This window comes from Solanum pennellii, chromosome 4, assembly GCF_001406875.1.
Source record: "Solanum pennellii chromosome 4, SPENNV200".
NCBI classification, from domain to species: Eukaryota; Viridiplantae; Streptophyta; class Magnoliopsida; order Solanales; family Solanaceae; genus Solanum; species Solanum pennellii.
The window spans coordinates 70,182,647-70,205,154 of record NC_028640.1 but is presented as its reverse complement, the minus strand read 5'-3'; the positions used below and the strand labels follow the sequence as shown (position 1 = coordinate 70,205,154).

At 30.7% G+C, this 22,508-nt stretch overlaps 3 protein-coding genes and 1 non-coding gene across 8 annotated transcripts; all 4 read left to right on the top strand.

Annotated features, from left to right (window-relative positions):
• The first annotated feature begins 5,116 nt into the window (after positions 1–5,116).
• Positions 5,117–6,436, top strand: LOC107016051 (transcription termination factor MTERF5, chloroplastic-like). Its single transcript, XM_015216525.2, has one exon. It carries the CDS (start codon positions 5,213–5,215, stop codon positions 6,317–6,319), a length of 1,107 nt encoding a protein of 368 aa, XP_015072011.1. The 5' UTR covers positions 5,117–5,212; the 3' UTR covers positions 6,320–6,436.
• Positions 6,437–10,537: 4,101 nt separating this feature from the next.
• Positions 10,538–16,691, top strand: LOC107015874 (protein EPIDERMAL PATTERNING FACTOR 2). Of its 5 annotated transcripts, none has more exons than XM_015216295.2 (4): positions 11,558–11,755; positions 11,871–11,966; positions 16,030–16,085; positions 16,233–16,691. In XM_015216295.2, exons 1-4 carry the CDS (start codon positions 11,695–11,697, stop codon positions 16,434–16,436), a joined length of 417 nt encoding a protein of 138 aa, XP_015071781.2. In that variant the 5' UTR covers positions 11,558–11,694; the 3' UTR covers positions 16,437–16,691. The 5 variants fall into 5 exon arrangements, 4 of the variants coding, with proteins under 4 accessions (XP_027772570.1, XP_015071779.1, XP_015071781.2 ...); XM_027916770.1 differs by having other exon boundaries at positions 11,633–11,774; XR_003578049.1 differs by lacking the exon at positions 16,233–16,691 and having other exon boundaries at positions 10,538–11,774; positions 16,030–16,086.
• A 532-nt stretch (positions 16,692–17,223) lies between these two features.
• Positions 17,224–17,295, top strand: TRNAW-CCA. The gene has a single exon. It is a non-coding gene; the product is annotated as a tRNA-Trp (tRNA).
• A 1,050-nt stretch (positions 17,296–18,345) lies between these two features.
• Positions 18,346–20,948, top strand: LOC107017006 (phosphopantothenate--cysteine ligase 2-like). Its single transcript, XM_015217297.2, has 9 exons — positions 18,346–18,499; positions 18,602–18,725; positions 18,811–18,855; positions 18,937–19,022; positions 19,707–19,759; positions 19,857–19,916; positions 20,037–20,138; positions 20,352–20,471; positions 20,688–20,948. Exons 1-9 carry the CDS (start codon positions 18,346–18,348, stop codon positions 20,925–20,927), a joined length of 984 nt encoding a protein of 327 aa, XP_015072783.1. The 3' UTR covers positions 20,928–20,948.
• The last annotated feature ends 1,560 nt before the right edge of the window (positions 20,949–22,508 follow it).

Sequence of the window (22,508 nt, the reverse complement as noted above, 5' to 3'; positions counted from 1 at the left end):
TTGTGAGATAGGGAAATGTATGGTCACTTGTGGAAAGACTTATGAAGGCACTGTTTTTGGAGAGTGCCCAAATCCTGATACTTGCTTTTGTGGTATTTATAGATGTATTCTTGTTTAAGTTGTATTAATAAAATAAAAAAATTCTCAATCAAAATAAGAAATTAATCTCAATTTGACATGTTCTTGACTCCTCTCTTATTATGCGTAAATATTTGAAGTCCGTAGTAATCGACAAGGATTTTGTCAGAGTGGTAAATATTTTTCATTATTAATTGAAGGGATCTGAGTCTCTCGATACGGAATTTCCTTTGTTAGGAAGTGTTATACCCTCAATTAGTGGCGATGACAGAATTTTCATTTGAGATTTTCAAAAAACATAAATATGCACGCTAATAATATCCACATCGGATTAGATATAAGTAACTAGATAAAATACAATTCTGCGTTAACAAGAATAATAAAACATAAAAAAATATCAGCTACAAACTAAAATATCCGGAGGACTCAAACTCACGAAGCCGAGAAGATTTGGCGGAATCTTCAAGCCACTCTACCACTGAATCAAGTCTTTAACCTATTTTAAGGAGGTTCATTATTAAATTTATACACATAAATTAATAAATCAATTCTATATATACAATATAATTTTTTAAAAAAGAATGAACCTTGAGTTCCATATAGCTCCGCCCCTTCCCATTGTGAGACCTCCCCGATAACCCAAAAAGAAAAAGTAAAAAGTAAAACATGTATTTAAGTTGTAAAATCATTTAGAAACTTAAACAAAATCTAGAATTAATCATGATAAAGTTGATGAAGTTCGTTTTATTACCTTAAACAATATCGATGGATGGGGAAAATATATTTATTTTATATAGTAATGACCTAGTATTTTTCAAGACATTATATTTAGGCCATTATAAAATTTGCATCTCAATAACTCTTCCTTATGCAAAAATAAAATAAAAATAAAAAGTCAAGATTTGCTGTTCTAATTGTCTTTGAATGATAATAAAGGACAATTAATATTCAGTTGTTAATTCTTACTAAATATATTATTATTGTGGTTGTTGGGGAGATTATGTTAATCTCTATGCATATATATAGAGAGTAGAATATGAAAATGATGATGTGGCACGGCTACCATTAGTATTTAGATGGTATTTACCTATTTTATCTGATTTTTGAGCTTTTATCTCATTTTTTTAAATTGAATCAAATCGATTAGGAAAATCGATATTTGATTTGGTTAGGTTTAATGTAGTTTTAAATTTTAAAAATCGATAGCATTTAATTTGGTTTGATTTTGATTTTACTAAATAAAAACCTCAAAATAACAAAACCAAATCGACAAATTAGATATAGAAATTTTATAATTATTTATATATTATTCATAAATAAAATATAAATATTTTGTTAATTTTTAATTAACTGAAATTTGTAACTTTATCATTTTCTGTAGCTCAACACTTTAGTATAACTATAATAATCCTAAGTTCAAGTCTATCAAAATTTATTTTAGTCTTTCCCAACTAGCTAACGATAAGTTAGTATTGTTTAATTAAATCGACAATAGTTTATTTGTGAATTACTCATGTACTAAGTACTAGGTGTTCGTGTCTATCGATATAAGTATGTCTTAGAATTCACCTCTCTTTAACTCTCTGGCCTCTCTCGCTCGCATCTCTCTTCTCTTTCCCATTCTCGCTAGCCTTCCTCCTCTCTCTCCCAATATTGCTTGCCATATATATAAATATATAGGTATAATATACAATTATCTAACCGATATACATATACAATTCACCTCTCTCTCTGTCATCTCTCGCTCGCATCTCTCCAAACCTCGCTCGTCTCTCTTCTTCCTCTCCCGATCTCGCTTGCCATATATACAAATACATATGTATTGTATACAATTATGCAATCAATATACATATATAATTCACCTTTCTCTCACTTTTTGTCCCCCCTCTCTCTCTCGCTTCTCTCCCAATCTTGCTCGCCTCTCTCCTGCCTATAACATTCTTAAAAACTTGTTCCAAAAAGAAAGACGAAGAGGGTGTGTATTAAATTTGAATCACTTGTGTTTAATTGGATTTAGGTCATAGTAATGTAGGGATTTATTTCATCCAATAGGTAGACGTCATGTAATAAGGAGTATTAATAATAATAATTTTAAAAAATCTGCTAAGTTTTATGGGTGAAAATAGGCTAAAAAAGTGAATTGAAGAATATTTTTACCCCAATTAATGAATGGATGTTACTCTCTCCGTCCGGTATTATTTGTCTTGATTTCTATTTTTAGAGTTAAATTATAAAAAATTTGATCAACATTTTAAGATGCATTTTTTCATCATATTAATATGCAAAAAATTGCAATTTATTGTAATTTTCATATAGTTTTTGAATATCTATTTTTTTTGTTTAAAATATCGAATTAATGTGATCTAATTTACCTTTAAAAATTAGTCAAATTGACTTTCGATAAGCGCAACATAACAAACATTTCCGGACGGATAGAATATATTTAAACTTTTTCAAATAGTCTAAAAATATTTTTAACCCCTTTTTTCGTGAATGCTAATAAAACATTTTATGCCTAATATATTAAATTATTAATTACAATAACTTTCACAATTAAGTTTTTTTCTTAGAAAAAAAATGGTCTATTAAAGAGGCATCAGCCCAAATTTATTTAATTTTATTTACTCCAATTAACAACCGTTTTTTTATTCTTAATGGAGTATACAAAAAAAATATACTAACTACTCCCTTTGTCTTATTTTATATGTCATCTCTATTTATAAATAGTCGGTCTATATTATTTGTCATTTTATAAAATCAATGTATAAATTAGTATATTATTCTTTTTTTATCCTTGTGAGTTATTAGCATTGTATGTTACATACATTTAACTGACTTAGAAAAGTTAAGTAAATGATTCATATTCATTGGTTAAATTAATTAATCAAAATAAATTAATTCATATTCATTAATTGAAAACTTGAATTTCAAAAAAATTATATGAAGATAGAAGGGTAAAGTTACATTATTTTTAATGCAAATACAAAATAAAAATATGACAGACGAAAAATTACTATTTAACGTGAAAATATGACAAACTTCCACTTCCAATTTGTTCATCCAATTAACTCTTTGCATATTGTAATACAATATCGTGCTCTTTTGTTACCCAACTATTTAAGGAAGTAATCATACTCTCTTCGTTCTATTTTATGTCGCATTATTTTCGTTTTAGTAAGTTTTAAAATGAATGTAACATTTCTTTATATGATAATTATTTAAAGGTATAATTTCTCTTTTATTTTTATTGATCCCTTTTAATCTTAAATATAGTATTCAATACTTCCTCCGTCTGAATTGTTTGTCATGTTGTGCTTATCGAAAGTCAATTTGACTAATTTTTAAAGGTAAATTAGATCACATTAATTCGATATTTTAAACAAAAAAATTAGATATTCTAAAACTATATGAAAAGTACTATAAATTACAATGTTTTACATATTAATATGATGAAAAAATACATCTTAAAATGTTAGTCAATTTTTATAGTTTGACTCTAAAAATAGAAACCATGACAAACAATACCAGAGAGAGTACATTTATGAGGAGAGAGAAAAGTGAATCTACTTTTTAAAAGACAATTTAGTAAACATTTCAAAGTCTTCATTATTTCTTAAATTTCGTATTCAATCAAATCTTGTCACATAAAATGGGACGGAGGGAATATTATTTTTAATTAATGTAATTAGATTCACTTTTTCATTTAAACCTAATTTGAGCAATTGAATACTCCATTTGTAAAAACATAATTTAAATTGAAGTGAATTTTAGGTTTAGTAATCATAATTTTTTTTATATATATACTATAGCTTGTATAATTGCGCTTCATAGCAAACGTTATGTTTGCTTTGGAGCATCAGATTTGTATAAATCGCTGACAACCTCTTATTTGTATAAATGGCTAGTAGTCTCTCATTTGTATAAATCGCTGTCAGCCTCTTAATTCAGTTGATATATGTAACTACTATTTATATGTATCAATGTTTGTGTTATATGAATGCATTAAATTTGAATTTATATACAATTGAATAGTAAATAAAACATTTGTATATTAAATATCTTTGTCTCTTTTGCTTTATACAACATAAATTATACATTGTAATTCGTATAATTTGTGTTTGAATAAAGTAAGAAAACGCAAAAGAGATCTGATAGGGGAAGATCTGTATTTGTATAATTATAGATGTATAGGACAAACATATGTATTTGTATATACAGTTTCTCTCGCTTTATACAAATACAAACACAATTTACATTTGTGTTTGTATAAAGTAAGAGAGGCGAGAGAGAGAGTGGCAAGCGAGATTCGATGGGGAGAGAGGTGAATGAAAACTGTTAGATACGACTTACTATTAAGTGAAACTGCGGTTATAACATTTAGTTTGAATTAATAATTTAATTTTTTGTACAATTTTTCTTTAAATTATACTCCCTTCGTCTAATAACAGTTGTCCATTATATTATTTTGAGATGTCGAACAATATTTGTCCATTTTATGAAATTAATGAATAATTTTACTTTTAACTACTCTTAGCATCAATTATAATCATTTTCCTATTATTCTTTTCAAGACATTATAATTATTATATTCTAAGGTGATATAGAAAATTATCCTCCTATTTAGTTTTTTTTTTAAAAAGGATGCAAAATTAACCGTAGACAAATACTATTGGATAACGAGAGTAGTACTTTCCACTATGATTTTCTCTGATATCATAAATATAATTTTGTCAATAATGTAATTTATCTTCTACAACATATCAAACTTCATTCAAAGAAAAACTAAAATGAAAGACTTTTCAAATTTTCAAAGCGTGTTTGACATTGCTGTTAAAAATAACTTATTTTTAAAAAACTATTTAAAGAAAGTACTCTTAAATAAAAACAATCTGTGTTTTGACAATTTTAATGTTGGACAAATTTGTGCTCTCCTCCTGTTTAATCCAATTAAAAAACACTTTTACTAATTTGATAAATACTTATTTTTTAAATAAAAATGTTTTTTAAATCCAAATAAGTGTTTCTAAATTTGGTTAATATGGAATAAACCTATTTTAATCTCAAAAGCTATTGAATGAGCTTCCTGTGAGCATAAACCCTTGAAGGTCTTGCCCAGTTTTGGGTTTCTGCAAGGATGCTTGTCAAAGCTCGAGCTGTATTATTCAACTTTGTGGGTAATGGGTTTCTCTTTCGATACTCAACGGCTGTGGCAACTGTGCCGACCTATTTCACAGAGAAGTACCTCATCAACTCACTCGGATTCTCCAAACAAGAAGCTATTTCTGCATCCGCAAAGGTAACCCGCACTAATTCCTCCAAGAATCCAGCTTTATGCGTCAATTTCTTGAAACAAACAGGTTTTAACGACACCCAAATCAAAATCTTGGTTTTCAAGTTCCCAGACTTGCTATTCTATGATGTTGAAAAAACCCTTAAACCCAAATTACATTGTCTTTCTGAAATAGGGTTATCTGGTCCCGAGTTAGTCAAAGTCCTTTTCAGGGATTGGGCTTTTTTTCAGAGAGGATTAAATAACAGTATAAAACCCCTTTTAAGTTCACTTAAGAAGGTATTGGATAGTGATGAAAATGTGGTTAGGGTTATAAAGAGATGTTCTTGGTTGATTAGTTACTATAAAGGTGGAACTATGGAAGCCAATCTGAATTTGTTGAGATCTTTTGGCTGTTCAAATGATAAGATCAAGCATATTGTGCTTAGAAATCCCAGCATTCTTAAACATAGTACTAAGAAGCTTGAGGAATTGTTGCATAGGGTGGAAAAGGAAGTTGGTGTTTCTCCCGACTCAGCAGTGTTTCTCCACATCGTTAGTGTGCTTGCTAACTTGAGTCAAGAGAAAGTAGACACTAAAGTTGGAGTCTTCAAGAGTTTTGGGTGGTCTGACACCAATATTCTCACCATGTTGCAAAAGCTACCTTACTGTGTAGCCCTATCAGAGGCACGAATTCAGACTGCATTGACATTTTTGATGAAGGAAGTCCGTTTCAAGTCTATTTACATAGCTTCTCGCCCTTCGCTTTTAACGTACAGTTTGGAGAAGAGACTAATGCCCAGGTATGAAATCTGGAAATTTGTCAATGAAAAGAATCTCATAAAGAGTAGGCAGGAGTTTTACACAGTTATGACATGGCCTGAATCAAAGTTTTTGGACAAGTATGTGCTGCCGGTCAAAGCTGAACTGCCTAACTTGTATAATTTGTACCTCAAGAGGATAGGAAAATAGATACTATTGAATCTTATTATTTCTTTTGATGGACGTCACGGTAATCTTTGTTATCAGCAAGGCAAAGTGAATTTATTTGATCAGATTACCTTTCAAATCTACATTACTGTTAGTTCACTTGTTGCTAGTTAATAGTTATCCGCTTTTTGGTGCTAGTGGTAAGTAGAAAAAGAAAGAAGACGGCTATATTTTTTAAGTTCAGTTGGTGCTTTTGGCAAGTACAAATGACACAGTTGTTTTCTCTTTTCCTGTTGTATGCCTCTTAAAGGATTCGGCAGTGACATCTCAATAGAGAGAATAAAGTCAACTGCTTTTGTAGTTTCTTCCTTGTTTATGTGCTATAGTTGCTAGTTGCTACCAGTTTACCTCTTGCTCATTTGACCGTAGCTAGGATGCTATATGGAAAAATATTGACTTCAAGTAAGTGAAATGTTGTCCTGGTTTTGTTAAGATTATATATGAGAAACTATACCACATCAAACTAAGCCCTAATCCCAAACAAGTTGAGATTTTTTAGGTTCAGTTGGTGCTTTTGGCAAGTACAAATGACACAGTTGTTTTCTCTTTTCTTGTTGTATGCCTCTTAAAGGATTCAGCAGTGACATATCAATAGAGAGAATAAAGTCAACTGCTTTTGTAGTTCTCTTCCTTGTTTATGTGCTATAGTTGCTAGTTGCTACCAGTTTACCTTTTGCTCATTTGACCGTAGCTAGGATGCTATATGGAAAAATATTGACTTTAAGTGAATTGTTGTCCTGGTTTTGTTAAGATTATATATGAGAAACTATACAGCAACAACTAAGCCTTAATCCCAAACAAGTTGACATGGGCTACATGAATCTTCAATGACCATGTTTCTCCATTTAGGCTCAACTCATGTCATCATCTTGCCAAAAAAAATAAAGGTGAATTAAGTTTAACATATATAAACAGTAGTTACAATAATAATAATAACAAATATTAAAATTTCTCTATGTTTAATTGGTATATAAATACATGATAACGTGAAAATACTCTGAAAGACAATATATTCATAGATTCTATGTATTTCAATTTGGAAGAAATAAAGAAGAATACTTTCCTCCTCTTTGTCTTCGAAAGAAAATGATTAATTGAGCTAGAGCTTGGTCATCCTTTAATTTTGGTCTCTAGTCTGGAAAAAAGGTGGAGCCTCAGATGCAAGTCTTGACTGTTCTGTGGTTAATAGAGTCTAAGTTCATTGAGATTTTGTGCTTCCTTTCAAGGATCAGATGCCTGATCTATATGAATTCATAAGAAAACTGTGGCTCCTTGATAGTTTTATTTCACTTTTGGCACTAAGGGTGTTGCGACTTTTTTAAAAATTTATCCTTTTGTAGTCATATATTTTGTTGCTTTTCTTTTTTCAGTTGATATTTCGAATAATATTGTCTGTGTTGCCAAAAGTCATTTTTTTCATGATAAAGCAAAATATCATTGGAGTGTTTTTGCCATTCAAACATAATTTGTTTTCTAGTGACCTACATCTTTTCCAAAAAAAAGCACCAATGATTCAACTAAGTATCTCTAGTATTTGATAACCATGTTGCTAGCTAATAAATGTCTCACTTGCTGTCTTGTTGTTTTCTGGAAAATGATGAACCACAAAGTGGCAGGTTCTGTATCTTCCATTAAGTAGAAAAGCGAGTGAATTAACTACTTAAGTATTGCTGTTATACCATGAGGATGTATCGCTTTTAACTCATTATACAAAAATTTTGTGGGGTATATTGCTTGTACTGAAGTAAGTTGGGTGTTTAAAATTACTTCCTACGTGGCAATAGACTCTGGTCTTGGTCAAATGCTTGGCCAACTAGTTTTCATCATACTATGGTGCTTAGCATATACATCATGTTTCTGCAAATGATAGTAGCTAATTAGCTTGTTCTTCGTGTAACTTCCATAGCTTTTTCGTTTTTGGGGGGTGGGGCGGGGGCAATGAAACGGTTCTAAGTAAAATTTTGAGCTACTAATCAGAGCTGAAAGAACCCTTGAGTAGTTGGTCCATGTTCATTTGTTACGTTTAGAGTTACTAATCAGAGCTTGCACACTGTAAGTAATTTTTTTATAATCATGTAGCCGTCCAGTTAATATTCCTTTTGGTGCTACACTTTTCTGCCTTGAATACTGAATGATATTTGTCCATCATTATAAATTTCTTTCAAAAATGTATTGTGGTGCAAGTTCTCCAATAGCTAACAGTTCATCATAAGCTTAAAATCGTACAAAATTCACCAGTACTCGCAAGCAGTATACTTATTAGAATATCAAGTGAATATGTGTCTACATTTTCCACATCTAGATTCATTATATTTGAATTTAATGAAATTCATATAGAGTATCCGATAGGAAACTTCAGTATATTCTGTGATTAGTTACCTACCGTATTGTACATAGTCAAGGACTCCGAGCAACTCTAGGACATTGTTGATCAAGTCAATGAGAAGCCTTTCTATTCTCACAATATTGAATTTAGCTTCACCTGATCACAAGATAGCTCTTTTGTTGAATTTTACAATGTACTGTTTGTTACTTGGCGGAATTACTGTTTCATCTTACCATTTGTTTTTCTTGGTTCAGATTTCATCTTACCATTTGGTGTGAGATGAATGAAAGTGTTTACAATCAACCATCATCTTTTCCCCAATTCCTAAGTGAATTGTTATTCAAACTTGAAGTTTGTACTCTTGTTTTGCTTCTCCATGTTTAGCAAAGTGCAAGGCGGTGAATTGCCTCATCTGTTATGCATGTAAGCTGAACGTAGATGCTAATTGCCCTATGGTGTAGTCAGTATGGAACATGTGGGTAGTTTTTCTCTATGGCGTCGAGTTCAGTTTGCGTTCATCTCAACTATTGCTACCTCCCATTAAACATGTTTGTAGTTGAAGTTGTATGCCCAGCCAATTTGATAAATCAAATCTCAACTGTTTGATCAAAGAACAATCTGCAAAAATAAAATAAAATAGAGGGTGTGTCTGTAGCCTCCATCTGCAGTTAACCAAAGAACAAATCTATGTCTACATTAGTCCATACAAGATTGTTTACCCTCCATCTGATGTGAGCACCAATAAGTCTATTATAACTACTCCATTTGTTATAGAATAGTTCTCAATCATTCGTGATTGAAAATGATAACTAAATGCAGAAATTGTTAAAAAGTTCGAAAATCCATATATGAAACCACGTTTTATATTTATTAGATGAGATCAAGTTAAAAGACACGTTGAGAGCCTTAAAAGCATCCTCTATTTTGACTAACTAAATTTAGATATACTCGTAATTTAAGCACCGTCTACTTTGACTAACTAAACTTAGATATACTCCTGATTTAGCACATGACATAATAACTTCATATTCTTGTAAAAATATTAGACTCTTAATAAACAATCAAGGACAAGAACGTTTTAATATTTTTTAATTTTTTTTTGAGAAAAGGGTCTGATATATCCCTCAATTTTGTCATTTAGAGCTGATATACCCCTTGTTGTGAAAGTGGCTCATATATACCCCTACTTATGAACAGATGGCTCACATATACCCTTTTTCACTAACGGAGATGAAAACATATTATTTTAATCTAACTTTTTATTATTTTTTCTAAAAAATATAATCCCATATGATTAAATTTAATCCTCATCAAACATATTTTTTTGATTTTTTTTGTTTCAATAACTAATTTAGAATTATTATTTTGATAATCAAATTTAATTATGTTTCACTAATATTCTTGTAAAACTTATTGTAGATGACCAAATTTTTTTCCTCGAATACAAAATCAATTACAATATAGACAAAAAAAAATAGTTTAAATTTTTTTCTTTAAATTAAGGAACGAAAGAAAAAAAAATAAGAATAAAAAACTCAAATAATTATAATAAAAGAAGTCAAAAAATAATTTATGTATGAAAAAAATTAAAATATACCTTAAACTTTGATAGAAGAATCATATTATATCCCTAAATAATTTTTAAAAAAATTAAAAGTAACAAATATAAATTTAAAACTAATTTTTTTAAGTTTCGTTAAATGAAGGGTATATGTGAGTCATTTTGTAACGACAGGGTATATATGAACCGTTTGTATAACAATAAGCCCATATATGAGTAACTTTCATAACAAGAGTATCTCCAAATGGCAAAATTGAACGGTATATCAGACATTTTTCTTTTTTTTTTACAAAGTAAATTATACATAACTTCCCTTGACTTGGTATACTCTACAGATTGCAAAAGAAATGGTTATCATAGGCAAAGCCGTAGCTGTATTTACTCACAGCTCCATATTTCATCGCAATGGCTTTGGAGACCTCTTTTCCTCCTTCAATTTCAGATTTCAGTATCTCTACTCATCAACCGCAGCTCCTGCCCCAACCCATTTCTTGGTGAAATACCTTGTCGATTCTCTCGGATTCTCCAATGAAGAAGCTGCATCTACATCCTCCAGGGTAACTTCACGTAAAAACTTAAAGAATCCTGATTTAGTCATCAATTTCTTGAAACAAACTGGTTTCGACAACACCCAGATGAAAACAATGGTTTCTAGGGTTCCCAAATTACTATTCCGTGATGTTTCCAAAACCCTAAAACCCAAATTTCAGTGCCTTATGGATCTGGGATTATCCGGGTCGGACCTGGTGGATGTAATTGCTAAAGATTCACAAATTGTTGATAGAGGTTTAGATACTCATTTGAGACCTACCATTGATCTCCTGAGGAGGATTTTGGGTAGTAATGAAAATGTAGTTAAGGCGTTAAGGAGATTTCCTTGGTTGCTTTCTTTTCGTGCTCATCATATTATTGAGTCTAATATGTTGTTATTGAAAAACTATGGTGTTCCTGATGAGAGAATTAAAAAACTCATGCTTAGAAATCCCAGTTATTTTGCTCAAAATCCAGAGAGGATTAAAAGTTTGTTGCATAGGATGGAGAACGATTTTCGAGTTCCACGGGATTCCTCTAGTTTTCTTTATGGATGTCAAGTGTTAAACTCATTAAACAAGTCTAAGTTGGAAAAGAAATTTGGAATCTTTAGGAGTTTTGGATGGTCTGATGATGATATACTCAAGATGTTCAGGAAGCTACCTTTTTGTGTTGGCCTCTCGGAAGTTAGAATTCATAAAGCACTGAATCTTTTCATGAAGGAACTTGGTATTGGAACTGCTTACTTGGTTTCTCATCCTGCAATATTGGTCTTCAGTATGGAAAAAAGGGTGGTACCTCGGATGCAAGTATTGGAAATTTTGGACGAAAAGAAGGTTGAGAGGAGAAAGTTGGATCTCTATTATGCTCTGAGCTTAAATGAGACAAGGTTCATAGATTATTTTGTGCAGCCCTACAAGGATCAGATGCCTGATTTGTATGAACAGCTCAAGAAAATTGTGGCTCCGTAATAGATTTTGTTTATTTTTGACACCAAAAGTTGCTGAGATCTTTCTCAGGTTTCAGTTCTAGTTCATTACATTTATTGCTTTTCTGTTTTCAGTTTGTATTCTGAAAACACAGTCAGTGTTGACGAGAAGTCTGAACTGCTGTAGGCTATATGCGAAAATCAATCTTGCAATTTGAAGCTGATTGGATTCTACAGATCTTGTTGATAACTAATTCCGTTTGGCAGTTACCGTTACCATCAGGTTTGTTCCATAAGACATGAGTGAGTCAAATACTTCTGCGACAACATTGGTTTATCTGATGTAAGGTCCTGATGTTCTTCTATTCTCTCTGAGTTTGATCCTATAAAATTTTGCATTGAGTTATTTGCTAAACTCTCTCCATTTATAAGGACTTGATGGTTAGTTAGTTTGTTAGGTCCTTCCTTTTACTAATGATTAACATCTAAAGAAAATTTTCTTGTACCTTATCCTAGACGTTAAAGCTTTAGTCTTTGTCATATAAAGAATGTGAAGTTGAACATTCTTTTTCCTTTCATACTTTCTAGTCCTTGAAATGATAGATTTAACTCTTATTTAGTCTTGGAAGCTAATTAGTTGGGAAGTTTAATTTGAGTTGGGAGAATCACAACCTCTATGGTTTTGGTCTCTGTCTGAAATGGAGATTAAAATCAGGGAAACAATAGTGTTTTTTTCTCATGACAATGGTGTTTAAGCAAGCTGAACATATGTCCAAAACAACCTTAGTACCTGCTTAGGTAGGGGTAACGTCTGCGTATTATACTAGGTATGCTGTTGTTGGTATTTAGACAAGCTTGCCATAACTTCAACTGTTTCGTCTAGCAATAGTTCCATTTCTTTTTCCTAATCGAAAGAACGCTTAATTGGTTCAATTTTTACTAGGTTTCAAATTCAAATTTAATTTTATTATCAATTGTTTGAGTATCTAATAAAACGTTTCCTTGTAGAAGTCTTTTCTTTATATATATATATATATATATAAAATTAATTAATAATAACTAATTTAGACAAAAAAATTCATTGCTGGCAGAGTTGGAATTAGGATTAGAAATTTATGAATAATTTCTCTGTTTTAAATTGTCGGATCTTAAGTAATAATCAGTACGTATCAAATGAGTTTCTTACCATTAGTCAATCACACTTTGTCGAAAAAAATTTCTAGCCTTTATTGCACAATTTACATTTTAAATAGGTTGATTTTTACTTTTTTTTTCCTGAGCAATCGATCTTATTTTTAGTAGTGCGTAAGTTGTTTTAGAATACACTTACATAACTCTTGAAATATTAAAAGCTAAAATGAAAATATAAATTTATGCTCCACGAAAAAATTATTTGATGACCCGTTTTTCTACTTCGAAACAAGTTTGAAATAATGGTGTAAAGTGTAAACCCGTTTTTCTACTTCAGTCTTTTGCTTATGTGTTATTTTCTTTGTTCTTTTTTATTTGTCGTCCTTAATAAAAATAAATAGTTTTTAATATTTATCATTTCACAAAATTATAATGATAATATTGTTTCTATTTTAGCCTTTGAAAGTTATTAGCCTTGAAGCTATACATTTGCCCATATATAGAAAAATTAAATAATTAGTCTATTTTCATTGGTCAAATTAGTTAATTAAAGTAAATTACTCCTTCATTTGAAAACTTGACTTCAAGAGAATACTGAATAAGGGTACAATAGTAAATTCACCTTACTTCTTAAGAGACGAGAAATCTAAAATGATGACAGATAAATAGGAACGGAGAGAGTATGTCCAAAGTATTAAAAAAGAAAACATTTTAATTATTTCTTATAGTGATAATTAAAAAAATTTATCTATCATGTTCCATGCGTATTGGATATTTTATGATGGTTGGTATTGAGAATTACGTTATAGATTCTTCATTAACACATATTTATACTTTGAAAAAGTAAAAACTTGTCTCTCTTCATTTCTTGTTTTACATTACTACTTTAAGCTACATCTTTTTATAATATTATGAGCTTAATTTTGTCAAATGAATTGTTACTCAACTCGACTTGTTTGACATTTTTTTTCTCTCTTGTAATATAATCTCAAAGAGATTCAAAATTGAAAAATTGTACTTGGTATAGATTTATGGCAGAAGTATTCTTGCAGGTGCAGTAAAATTAATAAGACACGAAACATGGGAGGAGGGAAAATATACATTAATTAAAGGCATGCATGAAAAGGAAATTTTATAAATGCTCAAACTTCATTTATTCCAAAGTTCAGACCTTCACGTTTTACCAGACCCTTTCTTCAATGATCTTCTATTTGTGTCTTTTGCCTTATACTAACTTTGACGAAACATAAAAATTGTGAATATAAATACGAGTAGTTGAATTAGGTTTTAGACTTAATTCACACTCTAAAAGATAGATCTAAGGGAGAAAGACTGTCCAAACCTTATAAGGAGTTCATCCATTGCTTAGCATATGGTGCATGAGCAATTTTGATATTGGAGATCCCATCATCGGGTGAGACGGATTCTGCTCTGATACCATGTTAAATTAGGTTTTAGGCCTAACTCACACCCCAAAAATTAGCTCAAAAAGAGAAAGATTGCCCAGATCTTATAAGGAGTTCACCTATCTCATTAACAATTGATGTGAGAATTTCGTCCTTTCTTTTAACATGAGTCATCTTTGAATTGAAATACTGCCTTTTTGTTGTCCTTTTCTGAATACTGGCATTTTCTAGTCCTTGAATAATTAATATACATTCAAATTTAAAATAAGAATAAAAATCACAATTAGCTGATCCATAAATAAAAAAAACCAGCTAGTTCTACATAGTTTAATTATAAGCCGTATTTTTTAATTTGAAATCTTAGACTATGACAAATTAATAAATAATATGTTTCAAAACTTTAAATTCTTTTCTTAGTAAAGCTTGTGTACGTTTTGATCAAAACCTGCCTAGAACGAGCTAGAGTCGAGTGAAGTTGGTGATTTTTTTTTTGTTTTGTTTCTAGTAGTAGTAGTTGAGAATACAATTAGATAATAAAAATGTGTTTTCTCTAATAGCTTGAGCGTTTAGATTAAATTCGATGAGACGATTACTCTAATTAACATGGTATCAGATCAAATAGACATCCTGAGTTTGCATCTCACTGTTACCTATATCAAAAGGAATTTCCACATATTTGATCAATAAAAAAGAATCAGATCCGCACTTATAACTTAAAATTCATTCTTCTTTAGATATCCATTTTATCCTTTTTCTTGCGACCATAATTTTTTCATACTTTAGGTCTTTTTTTTTAAAAATAAATTTTATTTGTATACCTAGTGGGATTAAACCTGTGAATTTTTGAAAATAAAATAGGCGTGTATCATGTGAAGTTCATCAGGTGTACAATATCCTACATTAATTAAAATCACCCCACTTTCATTTCGAATTTCATTATATTTTCCCTTATATATATTATAGTTCACAAGTTTGGTCCAATATTTTCCTTCACACATCCATCTTCCAACTATTTATTAGTTAATATTTTCTTTTTTTAAAAAAATAATTGTTTGCACCAAATTTTCAAGATTCTTAAAAGAATATGGTGAATACATTTGGAATTTTGAGTGTTTCATTAGTTACTCTTGTCTTAATGTTGTTGGTTGACTCTAGCCAAGGCCTACGTCCATATCATTGTAAGTGCCAACCTATGCTTTATCCTATTTTATTTTCAAATATAATAAAAAACAAGGAGAGATAGGAGGAAAAAAAATATATGCGTGTGTATAATATATATATATATTTTCTATAAGTATACGAGTTTGAGCCGAAAATAATACTAGGTATGAGCTTTCTTGTGAAGAGTTTCATATCGATGATTAATTTAAGGGATGAGTGGTCTTTTTAATATGACTTGAACAATTCTGTCTTCATAAGCTAACTTTAGAGGTTAAGTTAAATTCATTTTTTTTTCTTTATATGTTATTAATGCTCGATATTGGGCCCTCATTTAAATTGTTCAGGTACCATATGTTCTTTGGAGGATTGAATTAGTGATCCCAGAATCAAATCTTATCAACAAAGTAAAAGTTTCTCGATAATCAATCAACTAAACTATTAAGTTTCCCCGATAAGCATATATCCAATCATCCATTTTTTGTAAAATAAACATTATAATAAAAGTGTATATCTCAATTTATTTAATTTTTTTTTAAAAAAAAATTAGCATAGAGACAATTGCTAGTACTTGCACAAAAACATTAATGTTGCAATTGATGCCTTTTGCTATGTGCGTAAATAAATGTTGTCTCTTTATATAAATTTCAGTTTCCTATCATGGCAAAGGAACATACAAGGACAATCAAAGCCATGTCCATCTTAAGGTAATTTATTACTTCCCCTCCCGTTGTTTCAAAATAAGTGATGTTTTTAATTTGTCAGTCATTTACGAAACAATTTTGACAAATTTTTTACAATATGTATATCTTTTCCCCTATTAACAATTGGTAAAATAAAAAATTGAATTGCAGGAAGAAAAAAAAGGAGATCATGATGTGTTAGGAATGGAGATGTATCCAACAGGATCAAGTTTACCAGATTGTTCTCATGCTTGTGGACCTTGTTTCCCTTGTAAGAGAGTAATGGTGAGCTTTGCATGCTCCATTGCTGAATCTTGTCCCATTGTCTACAGGTGTATGTGTAGAGGCAAATACTACCATGTCCCTTCCAATTGATCTTATCTCGTACGATCAGATCAGAGTCGCCACTCAAAATTCAGTTTTATTTAATTTCAACCACTAGTCATGATAATGTATGTTTATTAATTATGGAGTACTAGCTAGCTAGTCTTATGCAATGTTGCATTTGGATTGTTGTGCCTCATTTGATTTCCTTCAAGATTTTGGTAGTGTTATTGTAAATAGGAGGAATTGTAAGAGTTTTGTAGGCTTAGTTGTTAAGTGAAGTAATTTAGAATGTTCTTTGTTTAATTTCTTCCAAGTTTTTTTTTTTTACTTCATTTACTTGCATAAGATAGAATACTACTATTGAGTTTCGTTTTGTATGGTTCTGGAGCATAATTAGCTCTCCCTAGAGATCCAGTCGCATTTTCTAGTACGAGTACCTTGTTACGATATCACTCCAGTCACTAGCCTGTTTTCAATATCTCCTACCATACGATTAAAGTAACGACTTTGGGCATGGCCAACTCCCATAGTGTGACGAGCAATACCCCAAAACGAATTCACCGCAAAACAAATAAGCTATTTCACTTTGTATATGAAATAAAATAATCTCAAAATTATTTAATATCTATAATTAAATTTAAAATAAAATAATCTCACTTACATTCAATTTGACAACTTTAAACTGGCTTATATTTTTTCCCTTATTCCAAATAGCCCTTTAATTATTCAACCTTAAAAAGGTTTTTCTTTTTTTAGAAAAATAAAATTTTGATTAACAGCCAAAATTAATTATTCTTTAATTAAATATTAAATGTTTCTAATACATAACAGTTGGGGATCCGTGGCGCAATGGTAGCGCGTCTGACTCCAGATCAGAAGGTTGCGTGTTCGATTCACGTCGGGTTCAATATCCCGATCCCAATCGGTTCCACCTTTTTTTTTTTTTTAAAACTTAATTTTAAATTAATCTATCATTTGTTTTTGTAATTTTAGTTTTTATTTGATTTTACTTAATTATTTTTTTTTTATCGTTTTGATTAAAGTTATTTTGTCTGCTACCTACTTACACAGTAACAAAGAGCATATTGCCGGCGACGAAAGCTGACCAAACGGCTGCCGGAAACTGGCGTTAATTAATTATTAAGTATTCAAATTAAAATTAGATATAAAAAATGAATATTTTTAGTACTAATATATATTTATGCCACCAAATTCTCCATATACAGAAATTCTTCTCAACTACCTTTCGAGCAGGTAACCATTTTTGTACTGAGTTTTTTTTTTTCGGCTAACGATTTGGGAATATTAAGATTTTGGGTATTCAATTTTTATAATTTTAGGGCTTTTATGTTATGAGGGATAAAGTATAGCTAATTAAAGGATTAATTTTAGGATGAGTTTATTCATGTTTGGATAGTGATTAAATTTTGCCCTTTTTATTTAGCATTTGAATTTTTTTGTAAAATTTTGAAGAAACATATCAAAGTGTTGTTAAATCTCAATCCTTTGATCTAAGCCTCAAGTCTGTGAGTGAGTTCGAATTTTCAATGAGGGGGTTACGTAATATGGAGAAGTAAACACATGATTGGTTATATGGCAGGTTCTCGGGTTTAACCATGTAGAAATAAAGTAAGTTTCCGCTAAAGGGGGATTCAGATGAGCCCTTGGTCCTACCTGGTTCCGCCCTTGGTGTACTTGATGTTCGATGCGTAGCATGTTTGTTTCATTGTCCAGTCATATTAGCCGATCAATCATAATTGCATTTGTCAATGAAATAGTATCTCTTTCTTTACCATTTAATTAGAATATTGTTATGTAACTCTAGGGTTAAATTATATTGGAAAATTACCTGTTATAGGATATTTTTGGTGACTGCTGATTGATTATATGACAAGTTCTCAAGTTTTTATCTTATCTAATTGAATGACTAAATGAATTATTTTTGTCAAGTTTCGGAATGGATGCAGTTGATGATGCTAATCAGTTACAAGAAACACCGAAAAATGAAGTTATGTCCTTCTTCGAGCCAGCTCCTTTACTAGAGGATGCTGCTGAAATTGAGAAAAGCTTGAAGGAATTCGTTGATCGCAATACTTCATCATCAGGCAATTGTTATTTCTTTAGTTATCAACATCTCATAGATTTTAATCACTTAATTCTTTGTTCTTCGAATATAGATGCCACTTGACTTTATTTTTTGTCTCCGTGTTCAGTGAATGGAAAAACAAACAGGGTAGTGTGTATTACTTCAGGTGGTACAACTGTTCCTTTGGAAAAGCAATGTGTTCGTTATATCGACAACTTTAGCTCTGGTCATAGAGGGGCTGCATCCACAGAGTATATCCCAAATACTATGCTTAGATGCTTTTCACACACTTGAATTCACATACATTTGATGTTCAAAATGAAAATGTAATTGCAGATACTTTCTGAAGGCTGGTTATTCCGTAGTCTTTCTGTATCGAAGGTTTGTTCTTCAAGTGCCAAGTTAATTTATTCGATTATTATGATTTTATTTTTTAAACTAGTAACACCATGAAATATGCAGAGGGTCATGCCAACCATTTTGTAGTACTCTGCCCGATGATCCGCTGCTAGAGTGCTTTAGTGTTGCTGATGATTCAAGTATTGAAGGTTTATAGATCTTATATTTTTACGCTCCATATTGATGCGTGTGCTACATTTCTATCAACCAAGTCATTCTAGACGACCTTATCTTATTTTTTTTTATTTATTCTCTATAACTGGTACTTGTGCATTCTATAACTTATGGTCATTTCTAATGATATTCCATCTTAACATCAACATTTCTACGATACTGATCTTGTGAAGATCATAAAAGTTAAATGCCTATGTTACACATATCCTTCAATTAACACCAATGACGTGTATTCACCAAAATGACACCAATGTCAGTGACACCAATACCACCAAGGTCTTTGAACTTCGTTGATTATCACCATATTATCTACAAATAGCATGTACCGCGAGATTATCTATTATTAGTAGCTCAGTCATACGTAGGGTAAGCAAGAATGTGATCAATTTGAAATCCCAGTGTAAATCAACCGAAATGAGAATGGGTAAGCACATATTGTCAAAGCTTGACCTTGGGTTTTTTTCAGGCTGCGTTTTTAGTTTCTATCTTAGTTTTATACTCTTTAAAGGCTTATCCATCTTCAGATATTTGGTAACTTTACATATTACTAACTTATGAAAGATCTTTGCTGTTCTGAGTATTTTGTATCGCAATGGATTTGTTGAGCAATTCACGCTTTTCCAATCTAATGAGCATTTTTCTGTTGCACTATTTTTTAGTGGATGCATTGCATGCTGAAATAGTGAAGAGAGCCATTACTGAAAATCGCGCAGTATGGGTTATTACTGATTTTTTATGTTCTTCCTATTTTTGTGTGTTCTAAATGTTATCCTTATTAGTCTTTAACAGGAAGAATTTACTATTTGCAGGCAGTTGCTGAGGGCATCCTGTTGAAACTTTCATTTACAACAATTTTCGAGTATTTGCAGGTTTAAGTTAAATAGATCAGTGAAATCTGTTTTACTGTTAAATCAATGTCGTATGAGCATTTTAGTACGCTTTGTGGAGGCTGGTAGCACTTCGATTAATGTTTAGTTGGTCACTGGCAGATTCTACAGCTAATTTCCGTGTCTTTGAGGGACTTCGGGCCTAGTGCTATTTTTTTTCTGGCAGCTGCAGTTTCTGATTTTTATGTTCCATGGGAAAGCATGGTAATCGTTTATGTTCTTCAATTTATCTCTCTTTTTTTCTTATTGCATCGTGAATTATACTTTTCCTTCTTTTCTGTCTTCGAGTGCCCTCGATCATTGTGTTGCAACTGATAGTTATATAACATGTCATCTTAATCAACTTACAAAAGAGAGTTGTAACTACCATTTCCTCTAAATCTGGTCGATTTGTTTTATGTTACCTCTTCTTCACAGGCTTTACATAAAATCCAGTCGGCATCTGGTCCTCTGGATATACGACTCGCCCAAGTACCAAAGATGCTTTCCGTGCTTAGGAATGAATGGGCGCCAATGGCCTTCCACATATCGTCTAAGGTTGGTGATCATCTTGTATTGTTTGGTAAAGCTACGAAATTTATACTCTGTCTTCGAGAAAAAAGTTCTCTACTTGTAAAGAAGTGGTGACTTGAATTTCTATGTCAAAGCTTCATTTGGTAGGAAGTATAAACAACAAACGTACCCAGTATAATCTCACTAGTGAGGTCGGGGTAATAGTTTCATTACTGATTTCCAATATCTACTATTTGACAGCTAGAAACAGACACAGATATCCTTTTAGCAAAGGCTAATATGGCCCTCAAAAAATACAAGATGCATATGGTGATAGCTAACGAACTATCAACCCGTAAAGAGGAAGTAATAGTTGTCACTGATCAGGAAAAAGTCACAGTTCGTAGGGACAGCACTCGGGCAGGGGCTGAAGTCGAGTCTCCGTTGGTTGAGCTTGTTGTTGATAGACACTCAACATATATCAAGAAGTTCGATGCATAACAAATATGGGCGGATCACTGAAATATGGAGGTACAACCTTACATTTCAGTAAGCAAAAGTAGTAAAATTAAACCAGAATTCCTTAAGAAAATTATTCTCATTAAATATCTGTGATAATGAAATATATCCTTTGAGGATAAGAACAATTTTAAAAAATTAAATCCAAAATCAAAATCAAGTTAAAAATTGAGTTAATTTGATATTTGAATTGATTTGTAATCAAATTTTTACACTCTCTCTTTCCAATTTGTCTGATACTTTTTATTTTTAATTTATCCCTAAAAGAATGTTATCATTTTATTATTAAAAATTACGTTAGCTCTCCAATTCTCCTTATACCATTAATTAAACTCTATGTAGAAAATTTTTTATACAACAAAGTTATATTATAGTTAAAGAGAAAAGACATAAAGTTACCATTAAAATTGTATCAAATTTTCAAGAAGATACCTTAACTTTGCTATTGTGTTCTTGGACATCTATGTCTTCCTCCATTTTGTTTAAAACAAATGTTATTTTGTTCATTCTTCTTTTTTTTTTTTTTTTAAAAACAAATTAGTTTAGTGATTTTATTCCTCCTACAAATCAAGTTTTAGATTTAGGAATAGCGAAACTATGAAAAACTTAATTTTGGAGTAAGAAGTTGAAGAAGGAAGTTATTTAAATGTCGCATTTTGACTTGATAATATTTTAAGTATTTAGATTTTGATTATTTACCAATATTTATTTTCATAAATAAATTGATTGGTGGTAGCTTGACAAATAACTAATAATGTTATCGAAAATTTTATTCCGCCACAGCGGTTTTAGCAGCTGTTCTGCAAAGTTAAGGTGTCTTTTTGAAAATTCGAGACAACTTTAATGATGATTTTATGTCTTTTCTCTATAGTTAACCGTTTTTCAATATTGTTGACATGAGTATCCAAAATCATAAGTTTGTTTTAGTTTGACTTATTTTTTAACTATAAATAAGTAAAAGAAACAAGGATACCAATTATCAAAAGTATTGAAAATTTATTTTGAAAAATATTATAAATAGCAATCTAATCCGCATTACCTCTCCAAATTTATAGATAATCAATCAAATCATATAAATTATTTATATAATTCTGATTCAGTCTTTTGCATAATTCGATGAATTTTAAAGCTTGCATAACAAAAAAGAAAAATATTAACAACTTCAGACGATATGAATTTTTTTTACGTCATCTCTCAATCCATCTAATGGAGGAAGGAAACAACCAAATTATAAGTCAGATAAAATAGAAAGAAATTACAGAATTTTAGTACATGATTTCAATGTATTTTTCTATTATAAAATGAATGAATGTACGACTTTGTGTTATCACAATTTTTAATAATTCTGTGCATTTTTAAAAAAATATTTTGATGCTCGCGGTTTTATTTTATGGTTCATCATAAACTGAGCTATTTTACTTTATTTTATGCTAATTATGTCTCAGTCCAATTGTTTCTCCTAAAAGGAAAACAATTTTTTTTAAAAAAAAGAGCTAGGCTTCTAACATTCTTTACCATTATGGATTCAACTAAGTCTTTGAATATTTTAAAGGGCAAATTACA

What these genes read in the sequence shown, in the direction of transcription:
- LOC107016051 (XM_015216525.2), top strand. Translation starts at nt 5,213, where the DNA reads ATGCTTGTCAAAGCTCGAGCTGTATTATTCAACTTTGTGGGTAATGGG.
- LOC107015874 (XM_027916769.1), top strand. Translation starts at nt 10,572, where the DNA reads ATGGTTATCATAGGCAAAGCCGTAGCTGTATTTACTCACAGCTCCATA.
- LOC107017006 (XM_015217297.2), top strand. Translation starts at nt 18,346, where the DNA reads ATGGATGCAGTTGATGATGCTAATCAGTTACAAGAAACACCGAAAAAT. An exon ending in GTAGTCTTTCTGTATCGAAG is followed by an intron (nt 18,856 to 18,936) that starts GTTTGTTCTTCA and finishes TGAAATATGCAG; the next exon opens with AGGGTCATGCCAACCATTTT. An exon ending in CAATTTTCGAGTATTTGCAG is followed by an intron (nt 19,917 to 20,036) that starts GTTTAAGTTAAA and finishes GGTCACTGGCAG; the next exon opens with ATTCTACAGCTAATTTCCGT.